General features: G+C 70.2%; 1 protein-coding gene across 1 annotated transcript; it reads right to left on the bottom strand.

Moving 5' to 3' along the window:
* Window positions 1-3,254: 3,254 nt before the first annotated feature.
* On the bottom strand, window positions 3,255-15,211 carry MIDN (midnolin). Its single transcript, XM_075723795.1, is given in 8 exon segments — window positions 3,255-3,422; window positions 3,424-3,518; window positions 6,043-6,339; window positions 6,451-6,583; window positions 7,165-7,530; window positions 13,420-13,482; window positions 13,792-13,879; window positions 14,994-15,211. Coding segments are annotated over 8 exon segments (1,428 nt in total).
* Between the last annotated feature and the right edge of the window lie 273 nt (window positions 15,212-15,484).

The following is a 15,484-nucleotide window of genomic DNA, read 5'->3' as shown; positions in this document are numbered from 1 at the left end:
ATGCTGTGCCATGCAATGCTGTGCTTTGCCAGGCCATGCGATGCTGTGCTGTGCCATGCAATGCCATGCTTTGCCAGGCCATGCGATGCTGTGCTGTTCCATGCAATGCCGTGCTTTGCCAGGCCATGCAATGCTGTGCTTTGCCAGGCCATGCAATGCCGTGCTGTGCCATGCAATGCCGTGCTTTACCAGGCCATGCCATGCTGTGCCATGCAATACTGTGCTGTGCCAGGCCATGCCGTGCCGTGCCACGGGAGCAGACATCGGGACCCCCGGCCTGGGCTGGGGGGGGTGTCAGGGTCCCTGGGCGACCACCCGCAGTGTGGCTGTTCACACGCGTGTCCCCATGCACAGCTGCCTGCGCCTGGCCCTCTGCGCACAGGCGTGTGCCCGCGAGCAGCCGGGCACGAGCGTGCCCGCATACAAACAGGCAGGCGTGAGCGTGCCCACGTGCGTGTGTCCCCCGCGCGTGCCCGGCCAGGCAGCGATTGCCTTAAAAGGCCTCTGCCATTTGCTCCCGACGCGGCGAGCGGCTTCTCTTCCCGTTGCCAAATTTGGCGTGAGCGGCGCGGGCCGGGGGTGTCGGGGGGGCGGCCCGGGGCTCGCTCTACCCGAAATGACGTCAAAGCGGGGCGCTGGCAACGGGACGCCCGGTGCGGCACATGTCACCGCAGGAACCTGAGCCACTTCCTCTCCCGGCTCTGGCTTCCTCCGGCTTTCGGCTGCCCCCGGGGGCTCGGGGTCCAGCGAGGCCCCCCAAATCCCCCCAGCCCCATGGCTGGGCCCCCCCAGGTGTTCCTGCATGGGAAGAGCCACCGGTCCCAGCTGGGCGATCCTGTCCTGTCCGTGGGGTGCTGGGGGCTCCGGATCATCGCCCCGTGCCCCGGCTTCCTCCTCCAAGTCCCTGGGGTGCAGGGACAGGGCTGGACGGGGACGTGGCCGAGGGGACACGCGCAGGGGACAGGGCTGGGGACACAGAGCCGCGAAGGGCCGTGGGTTGGGGGACGCTCCTGCCGCCTCCCCAAACAGCAGCCCCCCAGCTCAGCCCCCCCATTCCCCTGGGGCCAGGCTTCACCCGTGCCCCCAGGTGTGCCAGGGACCTGGCAGTGCTGCTGCCCACCATGTCACCACGTCCCTGTGCCGGGCACGGGGGGGGGCTGCTCCAGCCCACGGCGTCCCCAGTCCTGGCACCGATGCCCCGAGCCCGGCCGACCCCCATGGTTTCCTCCCGGGGACCCCAGGGTCCGGGGGAAGCGGGTGCCCGCGGGCGGGACGGCGCTGACGCACATCCCCAGGGCCATCCCCACCCCGTCACCTTCCCCGGGGCGGGGGAAAGCCGCAGGGAAACAAACCTGCAGCTGCAGGTGGGGAAACTGAGGCACGGCCATGCCAGGCCCCGGGGATTGAACCGGGGCGTCGAGGCGGCAGCGGGTTCATGGCCACCCAACCCCTCCACCTCGGCCTGCGGCCGGGCCGCCGTGACGCAGGAGGGCCGGTGAGGCCGGCGCGGGAGGGAGGGTGCCAGCACCCGCGGCTGGCCCGGCTGGTGGAACCGGCCCGGCTCCTCACGGCAGCGGCGGCGCACGTCGGCGGGACGGGACCGGGTTCACCCAGTCGGGCAAGCGTGGCCCCGCGGGTTGGGGTCCGGCGAGGGCTGGCAACGCCGGCCCCATCCCCACGCTGAAGCGGGGTGCACAGGGCGAGGGGACGCTGGCCCCCTTCCCCCTTCCTGGAAATTCCTCCATCACCTCCCCGCCACGCTTGCGGGTTTCCCTTCCTCCCGAAGCATGCGCACGCTTGGACGTGAGCGTGTAGCCACGCACACGCGTGTGCACGGCTGCGTGCATGCGCAGCGCTGAACATGGATGCACGGCCGTGTGTAGGGACGCAGGCGCCTGTGCGCGTTCACAGCCACGCGTGCGCACAGGTACAGGGGGTATGCACGGCCACACGCGTGCATGGGGCTGCGCGTACACGTATGCGCGGTGCTGAACACGCGCATGGCTGCGCTGTGTCAATACCTTCAAGGTGCTGCACGCGCAGGACGGGGTGCCCGGCTGCCCCAGCCCACCCGCCCCGACACTGACGGCAACGGCAGGCACGGTTGCATCCAGACTGCCCAAATTTATTTCAAAAATAAAAAATAAAATATTAAAGACCGAAAGCCTCGCTCTCCCCCCCGCCCCCCCCTTCCCCGAAACACACAAAAAAGACTTTTACAGACAAAAAACACATCACATGGGGTCTCTATTTGCACAGATCTCCTGACGAAAAAATCAAAGTCGGACAAGAAAAAGGATTTCTACGGCCTATGCAAGACTATGTCAGTATTGGCTCAGTCGGGTAATTAATGTCTATAAATATTAGCCCCACGGCTTGCGGACAGCCATGACCGAGTACTGGGTTTATTTATTCGGTTTTTTTTTTTTTCTTCAATCTTTTTTTTTTTTTTTCTTCTCCTTTTTTAAGTTAAAAAAGAAAAAAAATCCAACCAACCAAGAGGCGGGTGGGAAGGAGTCCAGCGACTCGGAAGTTGGTCTCAGCCGCGGAGGGAAGGCGCCATTTCTTTTCCCTCCGAAAACAAAATTAAAACCCACCCCAAAACAAAAGACACCCCCCCCCCCGCCCCCCCAAACCCTGGCTGCAGCAGCGGGGCCGGCGGTGCCCAGGCACACGCGTGTCCCCCCCAGCCGCCCGGGGGGGGGCCCAGCCCCGCAGCTGAGCAATGCTACATATAGAAGGGAAGGAAAACAAACGGCCCCCAAACCCGGGGGGGCCCCAGCACCTCCGAAAGAGACTTCATCTCCTCCTGCCCGCACCGAGGCGGGGGGGGACACCGACACGCGCACGCTGGGGGGCCGGAGCCCACCCCGCTGCGCCCCTCTTCACAGCAAAGCAGCAGCTTCGATATCCCCCAGGGACCCCCCCCCAGGTGCTGGGACCCCCCGCTCCTGGCCGGGGAGGATGCGGGAGGGGGCCGGCGGCTCCTGCCTGCTCCCCTCCATCTCCCCAAACCCAACCAAGCCGGGGTGGGGGGGTGGGGGTGGGGGTGAGGCTGCCCCCCACCCCGTGAAACGCTTTCCCCCAGCGCGGGCAGGGTCGGCCCCGAGGCGTCCGGTCGCAGGAGATGGCAAATCTAGAGGAGATCTGGCCCATGACAACAGAAATGACACCACCGCCAGCCGGGGCGGCGGGAGCGGGGCCCCCCCCCCCGGCAGAGTCCGCGGCCCCGGGGCACCCCCCCAGGCATGGCTCTATGCTACGACAAACTCCGATTTCATGTCCGCCTTGACCTCCGGCTTCCACACCGAGTCCTCGAAGTCCAGGTCCAGGCTGCCCTCGCTGGAGACGCTGCTGTTGCTGTTGGTCCGGCTGGACTTGCGGTTCGGCAGCCAGTGGTAGGGGGCCCGGGCGTCCCGGCGAGGCCTTCCGGCGCAGCCGCTTCTGCTGCATCAGCAGCTGCAGCCGCTCCACCTTGCAACGCGTCGCCCGGTTCTCCGTCTGCCGCAAGCGGTCCCCTGCAACGGCAAAAATGGCAAGGGGGGGGGGGGTTAAGGGGCTGACCTTCCACGCACCGAGGGGGTGACGCAGCCCCCCGCGGCACAGCCGCCGGCACGCGTGCACCGACACCCCCAAAGCCGCGTCCCCGCCAGCGCCGCGCTGGTCCCCATGGGGGAGAAGCCCCTTTCCGCGGTGCTTTGCCAAAATGGGGGCATTTCCCCCGGCGAGGGAGGAGCGGCGCCAGCCCGGCCGCCCCCTCCGCCGCGGCACGGCAGCCGGCATGGGCCCGGCCCCGCTGCGGCGCGTGGGAGGACGAACAATCGAAGCTCCAGACGTGGGCTCCAAGCGCTGGGGAAAGAGGAAAAGAGGGATCCCGCTCCAGAACAAACTTGGCCGGGAGAGCAGCTGCGGCAGGAGCGGGGCGGGGGGCTGGGAACACCAAGCCCCCATCCACAGCGCCGGGGAGCGGGGCAGGGGGGGTCTTGGGATGTGCAGGGACACGGCAAAGCCACGCAAAGGGGACGGAGCGGCTCTGCATCCCTCCTGCCTCAGTTTCCCCCCACGCAGCCACCCCAGGACAGGGTCATGGCTGCATCACCAGCGCCGAATGCCACCGCTCCAACAGCCCCGCATGAACCCAGCGGGTAAAGCCCCCGGTCCGGCCCCACATCCGAAAATCAGCTCGGACCTCAGGGCAGAGCGCGCCCCGACAGCCCCCACGGCTCCCGGGCTGGCACAACGGGGACCTGAGCTGGTCCCAGGGGATGGAGCCCACCGTGGCCACCCCCAAAAGCAGCGGGGCAGCCCGGCTTGGGCACCCCATGCACCGCGCTCGGCTGCGGCCCCTTGCACAGGACCCCCCGAAACGCTGCGAACGCTCCGGCATCGCCCTCCGGGCCACGGGTGGAAACGCATGCCAGAAACGGGGGGGGCAGCCCCCCTGAAAAAAAACCAGCCAGGCCCCTTCTGGGGCAGATTGGGGGAGAAGGGGACCTGGCCCGGAGCAGAGCAAGCCGGGGGGCTCTGCCACAAGTGCCACGGGGCTGGGTGCCGGCTGCCCCGTCCCCGAGCCGCGGCGTGGGGCTGGCGGGAGGTTTGGGGACGTCTCTGTCCCTTGCTGGGAATTTCACACCGGTGCAAAAACGTGCAAAGGGGACGGGGGGGCCCAGGCTAAGCGGGGTGAGCCCGGCCAGGGCCTGGGAGGACTTGTCACACCGGGGAGGGGGGGGGAGACAGGTTTCCCCCCCACCAACACACCCCACCGTGAGGTGTGGGTGACCCCGGGAAGCCCCGGGGTTGTGTCGGCCGCATTGGCACACCGGGGCCCGGCCACGTCACCGAGAGCTGGGAGCAGGCACGGAGCCACCCCCGGCGGGGGCCCGGACCCCCCTCGGCCGGGAGAGAAGGAAGAGAAAACCCAGAGGGGAGGGCGAGCCCCCCCGGCCGGCGCTGGCGGTTTCACTTCTTTTCTCTAAGCAAATCGCAGGGGGGGGGCCGGGACGGGCGCCTGCGGGCGCCTTCCGGCCTCGGGGTGCGCAGGTGTGCACCCCGCAACCGCCCGGGGGGCTGCCCTCTGCACCCCCGGGGGGGTCCGGCCCCCCCCAGCCAAACCCAGCTTCGCTCCCAGCCCGGGGCAGTGGGTTTGCAAATGGGGAGGTGGGCGAGGAGCCTGGGTATCCCCCCACCAAAACCTCTGCCCACGCAGCGGGGACAGGAACAGGGCTCCCAGGGGAGCAGGGACAGAAATGGGGACACCGCCGCTGCCTGCCATGCTCCGCCAGCACCCCCCGTGCCCCCCCGCACTGGGATCCTTTGTCTCCATGGGGTTTTGCAGCCGGCGGAGGGGCCGGAGCAGGGGTGGGGGGTCCCCCCCAGGTCCCCAGGGGTGCTGGCTGTCCCCCACCTCTGCAGGGTCAGGCAGGAGCGAACCTTTTCCCCCCGCCTTTGCAGAGACCCCGCAAAGCCCCAGGGCTCCCCACCCTGACTGACAGCTGTCAATCACTGCAGCCCCCTCCCAGCCACAGGGGCTCTGCCACAGCCCCTTCCCATGGGGACTCGAGAGTCACGGGCCCCTGCCCCATCCTGCCTGCTCCCTCTGCTGCAGGCAGGAGCAGGGCAGAGCCTCGGGGTGCCCGCGCCTGCTCCTGCACGCTCAGCTGTGCAAAAAGAGAAGCGAGTGGCCAGCTGTTCCAGGGGGGAGAAAAAAAAAAAAAAAAATATAAAAACCAGAGGGTCCAGTGACTCTGCAGCTCTGCGGGAGCTGTTGTGGGGAGTGACCCCACGCAAAAAGGGGGGCAGCTCTGGCCCTGCTGAGGGTCGTGGGCTGCAGGGGCTGCCCAGCCCCTCTCTCCTGCCCACAAACACCCACAGACCCAAGCGGGACGGGACGGAGCAAGGACGCCAAACAGAGGTGCCAAACCCAAACCCCAGCGGGCTCCCGGGCACCGCCACAACGTGCGGGCAGCGCAGCCGGTCGCAGCAGAGCCCGGGGGCCGGCAGCGGCCCCCCTCCCACGCGAGGCACGGGGGCAGCCGGGCTTACCGCTGGGCTTGCACATCCGGATCTGGCTTTGGCACTGGACGACGGGGTGCAGGGGCGGGGAGGCTGCGGCCGCTGGCAGCGGCTCTGAGGTAGTTTTGGTGGCGAGGTCCGGGGAGGCGGGGGGCGAGGAGGAATTGGAGGAGGAGAACTGTGTCTGGCAGCGGAGCTGCGTCAGGGACTGGGGCATGCCCTGGTAGTGTCGCGTGGCGCTGAGGAGGTCGTTCAGGATCTGCAGGATGGTGCCGATATCCCGCCGTGGCCGCCCGCTGCTGTCCTGGCAGTTGGGGTGCAAAGTGCCTGCGGGAGGACGGGGGGAAAGAGGTGCGGGTGAGACAAGCAGCCCCCCCCAAACCCGCATCCCCCCCAGCCCCTCCGCTGCAGCCCCCAGGGAGGCTCAGCATCACGTACCGGAGAAGGTCCCTGAGAAGACCCCAGGCGCGTGGTTGACGAAGCTCTCGATGACCGCACCGGGTTTGCGGGATCGGGCCATGGGGGCAGGACTGCTGCCCGGGGAGCTGCTGCTGCGGGTGCCGCAGTCCACCTGGGTGGGTGGGAGATGCAGGATCAGCCTCTGGGCAGGGCACCCAGGCGTGCCGGGGTACCGGGGGGGGACACAGCCCTGCTCTCGCCCTCCTACCCCCCACAAATGGACGGGTTGGGTCAGGGGACCCCCACAGCAGCAGCCCCAGGCAGGGAGCAGGGTCCAGCAGGCACCACCAGCCCCTGTTTTACTGGGACACAAGGAACTACGGCTGTCCCACCCCTCTGTGCACTGGGGGTCCTGACGGTCACCCCTCCGGGCCCGCTGTGCTGCGCAAGGGGGAAAGGGAAGCAGCGGCAGCGAGCGCTGGCAGGCAGCTCCTGCCCGGCCGTGGGGACAGGCAGGGTGTGAAGACGAGCAGAGAAAAAGCCTGGATTACGCCTGTCCCCGAGCCCCTCCCTGGGACCTGGGGGCATTTTGCAAACCGGGCAGGGGAACACCCTTGTTCCACGCATGGGGAAACTGAGGCAGGGAAGGGCATCACCACAGCAGGGCTGGGAAGCGCGGGGCTTTGCTCCCCTACCCCCAAAGTCACCGGGAGCCCGCCGGGCCCGACTCACCTCTGAGCAGGAGGAGACCACGCTGCTGTTCACTGTCTGCGTGCTGGCCCCGTGCGACCGGAACATCCCGGTGGTGACGGGAGCGGGGTGGGGGGCATTACAGTACATGGGGGGGGCCGGCGCGGCGGGCGCGGGGCTGGGGGCTGGGCTCTGCTGGCACGCGGGCACCACGGGGATGCGGGCGAAGCCGGAGCCGGTGCTGCCGTGCAGCGTCCGGCAGTGGGGGCTGGCGGCAGCCCCCGCCTCGCCCCGGCTGGCGATGACGTGCCGGTGCTGGAGCTGCCCGCTGCTCTGCTGAGCTGCCAGCTGGAGTTGCACGAACATCATATGGTCGCCCACACGCAGGGCCAGGGTCAGGGGGGACCGTCCCGACAAGAAGTCGTTGACCTGGAGAGAGAGAAAGAACCCCCCCCCCCCGTCAGCCCCGGCACACAGCGAGCCCACCGCACCGAGCCCACCGCACCGAGCCCACCCCGCGCCACGGGGGGGGGACGTGGCTGTTGTCCCCGCAGGGTGACCCCCCAGGGTCACGCTGCCGTAGGGACGGGACATTAGGGCAGCAAAGGGGCGACCCCCTCCCCGCAAGCCCTTTCCCAGGGCCTCGGCTACGCCAGCCCGGCAGGCAGGCAAGCCCGGCCATCGTCCCCACGCGACCCCAGCCCGGTGCCAGCTCCATCAGCTGACAGCGCCGGGGGGGTTCTTTTTCTCCCTCTTGCCCTCCCCGCCCTTTATCTCCCAGCACAAAACGGCCGCGCCGTGCCCACCCACCCTCCCCGGCAGTGAACCCGCCGCAGCCAGGGCGCTCCTGCCAGCGCCCGGCGGGCAGGGACAGGCAAGGCCAGGCAGGGGCCGCAGCCGGGGCTGCCGCGCAGCTGCACACCCGCCCCCCGGGGCCAGCGCCGCTCCTCCGGCCAGCCCAGCGCCAGCACCCAGAGGGGTGCGGGGGGGCTACCCGGCCCTCCCAGCACGGGGAGCGAGCTCCTCGCCCGGGAGGACGGGGAAGGGGCAGGTGAGGACATGCCGGGTCCCTGCCGTGCCTGCTGCCATGACTTGGGGCTATCAGGCAGGAAAGGCAGGGGAGGGCAGCCCACCTCCCCCCCTTCCCTCCCCGAATGCAGCCCAAGGGGGGGGCAGGCCTGGCGGAGCGGCTGCACAGGCAGGATTTGCCCCTGCCCACCCCGGAGGCCTCCGTCGCAGGCAGGTGATGGAGCAGCTGCAGCGCGGAGACAAGAGCAGGGGCCTGACCCTGCCCAGGTCGCGGCTGCGGGAAGGGGGGGGGGGGCCCCCCAATCCCCAACACCTGCTCTGCTCCCCCCTCCCCAGCACACCGCTCAGCCCCCCCAGGATGCATAAATCACTCGACATCTGTGCTAAGGAACGGGGCAGTCGTCGTCCCCCCCCCCGAGTACCGCTGAGCATCCCCCCACATTCCTGGGGGGGTGCTGGGGGCAGCCACAAGCCCCCCCCAGCCGCTTTCGTGCGTGTTGCTGGGGGGGGTGGGGGGTAGGCTGTGCCTCTCGCCCCCGCCAGCGCTGCCGCCCGGCCGGCTGAAGGGCGCGGGCTCACGCACAGGCAGGGCTGTGGGCAGGACACCGGGTCACAGCTAATGGGGATGACGCCACCGCCGCCGCCCCCCCCCCAGCCGAGCTATTCTAGGGCACAGCAAGGACTGGCTTTCCCAGCCTGTCACGTGCAGCACCGTGCACGGCTCCCGGCAGACGTCACCCACCCACACCCCCACCGGCACCTTCGGGGCGCAGCCGGCGCCCGCGGCAGGATGAGGTGAGGGGTCCCAAGCGCCGCCCGCAGAGCTGCGCTCCCCCATCACCCCCCTTCCTGCGGCCCCCACCTCAGCCAAGAGCTGGCACCTCCGCAGAGCACAGCCCCCCCCCCCCCCCCCGGTCCCCCCCAGCCCCGTCCCAGCTCCCCCGCGCCCCGTTCCAGCGGAGGCCGGTTCTGAGAAGCCGTGGGAAAAGCAGCTTTAAAAATACCAGCAGCAAAGCCCCGAGCATGTCAGGCGGAGGCTGCAGAGGAAGAGGTGGGCGTGAAGGAGACACTGCAGCTCTGGACACGGAGGTTACGGGGCGAGGGGGCGGGAGAGGACGGCGGGCGTGCACATGGGCATGCATGCGCACACGCGTGTGCATGCACACGGCGCCTGGCCACACGAAAGCGTCACCCCAGCCCCTGTCCTGCCCCATGGCTCAGGCTCTGCCTCGGTTTCCCTGCCCGGCCGGCAGGTCCGTCCCCCCCGCCGTAAATGCGGCACCTCGTCCCCACCACTCGGTCACGACCACCCCAGCTCCAGCCACAACGGCCTGTCCGGCATCACCGGCGCAGCCGGCACGACTCCTGCACGGAGCCCTCGGCGGGCAGCAGTGCCAGGGCGGGCAGCAGCTGCCCACAGCCTCACATGGCTGCTGGACCCCCCTGGCCCTGCTGCTGCTCTTGGAGCCAGCGTAGGTGGGACATTTCCCACGGGGCACAAACACAGGGACCTCACGGACCCCCAAACCGGGGTCCACACGCTGCTCTCCCAGTGCGGAGACTGTTTGGGGAAGGGGACCAGCCCCCTCCTGCCACCCAGCAGAGCCCAGCCCCGCGCCCAGGGCAGTTCCCATCCTTCCTCCCCCAGCAACGAGATCCCGAAGTGGAGGAGCAGGGTCCGCTCGCAGCCCGCCTGGCCCCATCCCACGCGCCGGGGGGACGCAGCCGGGGCAGGAGCACCCACCCCAGCTCCTGCCACCCTCCACCAACCCCGGGCACCCCAGCTGCCCTCGCCGCGTACCGAGGTCTGCCCGGGGAGCCCCGCGCACCTCCCCCGGTGCCCCCTGACGTCAGCCGGCACCCGAGGCGCCTCCCCGCTCCATCTGACTCACACCTGCCTGCGCCCTGCCTGTGTCCTGCCTGACCCCCCGCCAGCGCTGGGAGAAACCAGAGCACCCCAAACCCACGCTGAGCCCATGCCAGCTGGGAAGGGCTATAACAATAACCCCTTCCATGCCCCGGCGTGGACGGTCCCACGGCCACCCCCCCCGGCCCCTCGCATCCCCCCCCGCCCCAGGCTGCCAGGGGCTCGGCCGCAGCGCTGAGCCGGCCTGGGTCCCCGCGGCCCCCCAGGCAGGGCGGTGCGACCCAGCGGGGAGCGCAGCTCCGGGGCTCCCAGCGCCCGCCCCCACGCCGCTGCCCAACCCCACCCCCCCCCCCCCCCCCCCCCGGCGAAACCAGGCGCTCCAATGCAAACACGTCCACCCAGCCGCCTGCTCGGCCGCCCACGGCCAGCCGGGGAGGACCCCGTCCCTCCTGAGCCGGCACCGCCACGGGGGCCAGGATGGCCCCGCTGAGGGGTCCGGGGCCACTGGGCCCCCCAAAGCCTCCATGCCCAGGGGTCCCCCGGGACCCCCCCAAGCCCTGGGAGGGAATCCGGCCGCACCGTGCCGGGCTCGGGGCCCGCAGGGACAGGGCAAGTGTCTCCCGGCTGCTTCTGAGAAACGCCGATGACTCAGAGAACGCCGCATTCCCGTCTCGCTCCAAGGCCTGGCCCCATGTCACCCTGGCCCCCAGCCCCAGACACCCCCCGGGCCGGCGGAGAGCGGGAGCTGCCACCCCAGGCAGCCCCTGCCCCGAGCAGGGGGGGGCAGCACCCCCCCCAAAAACCATAGGCAAGCTGTCCCGCCTCGGTTCCTGGCAGATCCGGAAGGGAAAGGCCAGCTCAGAGCAGGGACGAGGACGGGGGGAGCAGGAAATGCCCCCCCAGCCCCGCGGGCTCTCGACACGCTCTCCAGCCGGGTGCAGCTGCGGCCGACAGCTGGGTCCCACCGCCCAGAGCCTCGTGCCGCTGCTCGGGGGTTTTTCCATGCCAAGGAGGGCAGAGGGCCAGAGCCCCTCGGCCGCATTCCTCTGGCCGCAGCCCCTGGTAGAACCGGGCTGGCCGGGCAGGATGCGTCCCCGTCCCCCCCGGTGCTCCACAACCAGGCGGAGAGAGCGGGGGGAAGGAAGAGCTGAGGCTGCAGGATCAAAACGCCAGCTGCCCGCTCAGGTGCTGCCGTGCCGGGGCCGTGGGCACGGCAACCTGGAAAGCGGGGGCAGCCGCCCAGCGTGCCCGGCGGAAGGAAGCGCGGCGAGCCCTTCCAGGAAGACCCCGTGCCGCTCGGCCGGGGCACGGCATCGCCTCCTTGCCCAGCAGCCGCTTCCCCAAGGCACCTGGGCGGGGAGGGGGTGGCAGCGCCCCGGTCCCCCCCCCCCCGCCGCCCCCAGAGGAAGTCGGCGCAGCTCTCCCTGCGCTGCCGGAGGATGCGTGACGCAGGCAGAGCCGAGCAAAGCATGAATGAGAGGAGTGGTTTCCTGCCACCACCCCCCCCCTCCGCCCCCCAGGTGCTGGCGGTTCCTCCTGCACAGCCCCGGCTTCCTGAATCACCGACCCGGGAGGAACCTGCAGTGGGCAGGGAGGAACGGAGCCGCTTCCCGCAGCCAAGCGCTGCCTGCCCGCCGCGGCACGCCCGGGCTGCCAGGCCCCCGACCCGCCTGGCACAGCCTCAAGGGGAAAACCAGGCGGGTACACTGCAGCTGCCGGCCCCGCTGGCCACCAGACCATAGCCCACACACCGCTCCTCTGCCTCTGCCGTGCTCGGCCGGGAGGGACCACAGCCGCCCACCCGATGGGAGCCGCGCCGGGCGTTACGAGCCCCCCCAAGATGCATGGGGGACCCCCCCAAGCTTCCCCCTGCTCGGGCAGCTCCACGGGTTCCCTGGCCCATGCTGCTCCCAGTACATCCCACCTCGCCGCCCACCCCGGCGGGGAGCAGCAGAAATGGCTGCAGCCCTGGGGCTGGGATGTGCAGCGGGACCCCCGGGGGGGTTGGGCTGCCAGAACCAGCCCCCCCCCTCCCACAGCTCTGCACCCCAGCTGTGAGGGGCAGCACCCTGCGAGCAAACAGGGCTCCACGGGGCCCGGGGGACCCTGGCAGAGGAAGGCAGAGGCAAGAGCCAGCCTCTGGCACGGGACTCCTGGTCCAAGCTCACCCCCTTGGCCACACAGGGTTAAACCAGCTGCCAAGAGTCAAGGTCACCTCGGGCAGCCAAGGGCACAGCGAGTCAGCAAAGGTCCCCACGGGCAGTGGCAGCCACGACCCTCGCCACGGCCCCATGGGGGGCATAGCTGTGCCCCCACCAAGCCCCCCCCGTCCAGCCCTGGGCGAGCCACAGCACAGTGTGGGGCTCAGCCCCCTTCTCCAAATTCAGCAAGGCAGGTTAAAAAAAAAAAAAACAACAAAGCCACCGTTAAAAAAAAAAAAATAAGCTGCAGCATTGGACAGAAAGGAAGGAAAGAGTTTGAGAGCAATAATAAAGAGACTGAAAACAAAGAAGCCAGGGCCCGCGCGGCTGGGGGTAAATTCCACCTTCGCGGCAGGCAGCCGGTGGCTGCGTGCGCACCCGCGGCGGCTCACCCGGCCCTGGGAACGCTTCCTCCCCGCGCGCCGCAGGCGGAGGACCCCCCCTCCGCCCATGACGCCTCCCGCGCTGGAGGCCGCCCTGCCAGCCACCAAGAAACTTCACAGTTCTTCTAAACGCGGCCCCCGCCAGCGCCGCCCCCGCCTGCGCCCCCTCCTCGGCACCCGGCGCCCCAGCCCAAGGCCACCGAGCAGGCACGCGGCGAGCATCAGAACACCCCGGCGCAGCCAACTTCCCCCACCAAGGACGGCTCCAAGGAGAGGGGGAAGAGCTCTCTGGGTGCTGAGGTGGGGGGGAGAAGCTGGGCTCTGCAGCCCCACGAGCCCCCAGCGTGGCCCGGTGGCCACACGAGCCCCCGGCACGGCCTTGCCGGCACCCCCTCAGCGCATGCCACCAGCTGCGGTCCCCGGCACGGGGCAGGCAGCCGGCCCTGCCTCTGCACCACGGGGCGGGCTGCTGCGGCGGGGGGCCACAGCCCCACGCAGGGCCCTGGGCCACCGGGCTCCTCCGCCGCCGACCTGCTGCGTGACCTTGAGTGAGTCACTTCACCTCCCAGCGCCTCTGCCCTCCCCGGCTGCCGGCTTGTTTGGGCTGCGAGCGCTGCAGCGTGGGACCTCCCTGCGCTCGGTGCTGCACAGGATGACGGTGCCCGCCCCGGGCACCACCCTCAGCGCTCCCAACCCCTTCTGAAGGTGAAACCCAAACGGAGGCACTAAACACCAAAGCCTTTTGGGAGAGGAAGAGGAGGCAGGTCGCAACAGCCCCTTCTCCCCCCCACGAAGCCTCCTTTTGTCTCTATCCGTGCCCCGGCATCAAGCCTCTCACCTGAGTTTCAGTTAAGCTTTCCAGAGCTTGCATCACCGACTGTTCTGGCCTGGATGCCTGGGACTGGAAAAAAAAAAAAAAAAAAAAAAGAAAAGAAAAAAGGAGGGAGGGGGATTAACATTACAAATGCAGAGAAGGAGGGGGCGTCTGTGCGGCAGGAGGGGCGGGATGACATGTCACTTCCACTATTTCTACACAAGCCCTGAGAAAGCAGTGAAATATTAGACCTGCTGCCGTGCCCAGCCCAGCGCTGCCTCCTCAGCGAGGGCTGGGGCAGCGGAGCCGCAGGGCTGCCAGCACATCCTCGCCCGGAGCTTTAATAATAGATGGGGACGAGTGGGAGGGAGGGAGCAGCAGAAAAAGGCCGTTTACCATCAAGCCGGCCTCCACGGTGGGCACCAGCGTCAGCTTGCTTCCTTCCACGACCCCCAGGTCCTGTAGTTTTCCAGAACTGAGTCGGCTGTGGGGGAGAGGAGACAGATGCCAAAAGCGAGGTCAGCGCGGCCTCGGCAGGCCCCGGCTGCACGCACCGACGTGGGGGGACACCGGCCACAAGCCTGGCTGCTCCCAAGGGACCGAGCCCCCTCAAGCACCCCCACCCCAAGCGTGTCCCACACCCGACAGGCAGGAGGGGAACCCAGCACCCCGCTGCCCAGCTGCCCCTTCCCCATCTGGCCCCTGCACGCCGGGGGGACGGCGCACGGTGCTGGGGGACCCCTGCTCCATGCACGCTGCAAACGGGGCCCGGGGGGGCTGCAGCGATCGGTCAAGCTGGCGCTGCTGGGGCGAGGAGCCAGTGTCGGGGGGGGGGGGGGGGCGGGGGGCTTCGTGGCAGAGGAAGCCTGCCCACGGGGGGGTGGGAGAGAAGCTGGGCCCAGCGTGGGGTGCGGGAGGCGGCACAGGGGGACGTGCCCCCCCCCCCCCCCCCCACCCCCCCGGAGCCGGAGGTGCCGGCAGAGGTACGCAGTGTCCCCCCCCTTCCCTTCTCTGCTCCGGGCGAGACTCTTTAAGTTTCTCCAGGCCGGGGCTGAGCACAGCGCGGGGCAGCTCGGCCCCACTCGGGCCCCGCTCCACTCGTGGGGGGGCTGCGCAGCCCCCTCGGACCGGGCCTTTGGCAGACAAAGGACACCCCCCCTCCCCCTCCCCCGGCGGCCCTCCCAGCGCTGGGGGCTCGGGGGGGGCCGGGCCGCGCCGCCGCCGAAGTTGAGCCCAGAACAAAGGGCAGGGCCCCCGCGGGGCACGGCCGGGGCCCGCCGCCCACAAAGGAGCCCCGGCGAGGGCCGAGCGAGGGGGCGGCGGCCGCGCTCCGGTCCCCGGCACGGCCCGGAGCCTCCCTCCCTCCGCCCCGGCCCCCGGCTCGCCCCCGCCCGCGGCCCCCCGGGCTGCCCCCCCCCCCCCCCGCCCGCCCCGGCTCTGCCCGCCCCGACCCGCGGAGGAATGGGGCCAGGCAGGGGGAAGGGGGGCGGGAGCCTTTGTGCGGTGCCGAGCCCGGTGCGAGGGGGCCGCCCCCGCGCCCAGCCCCGCTGCCGGGGGGGATGGGGACCCCTGCCCCCCCCCCCCCCCCCGAGCCCTACCTCTCTTTGTGCAGCAGAGCCAGCCGCTCCTTGGGCACCTTGAGCCGCTGGGACAGCCGCCTCTTCAGCCCCTCCACCGTCTCCTCGGCGGGCACGGAGAGCTCATAGCGGGTCCCGGTGGTGGTGTTGATGTAGAGGTTCATGGGGGGCTCGTTCGGGACCACCTCGCAGGCGGGAGCCCCGCGGCTGCAGCTCCTGGCACCGGGCTGCGGGTCCATCCGCCGACCTGCGGGGGGGAGCGGCGGTCGGTGCCGGGGGGGACGCAGGAACGCGGGGGGGGGGGGGGGTGCGGGAGCGGACAAAGGAGGGAGCGGGGCCCGCTCCGCCGCACGCCCCGCCGGTACCCACGGGAACTCCGGCTCCGCTTCGCGTCCTCCGTGCGGGGTCCGGGAGGAGCCGGGGTGAGGAAAGCCGGGGAGGGAAGGGGGGGGGCGGCGATCCTCGGGCCGGGCTGGCACCGGCCGGGCCCTCCGCGGCCCAAGCAAAATAAA

This window comes from Pelecanus crispus, chromosome 20 (genome assembly GCF_030463565.1).
Source record: "Pelecanus crispus isolate bPelCri1 chromosome 20, bPelCri1.pri, whole genome shotgun sequence".
In the NCBI taxonomy this organism is placed as follows: Eukaryota; Metazoa; Chordata; class Aves; order Pelecaniformes; family Pelecanidae; genus Pelecanus; species Pelecanus crispus.
The sequence above is the reverse complement of the archived record's forward strand: the minus strand, read 5'-3'. Positions and strand labels throughout refer to the sequence as shown.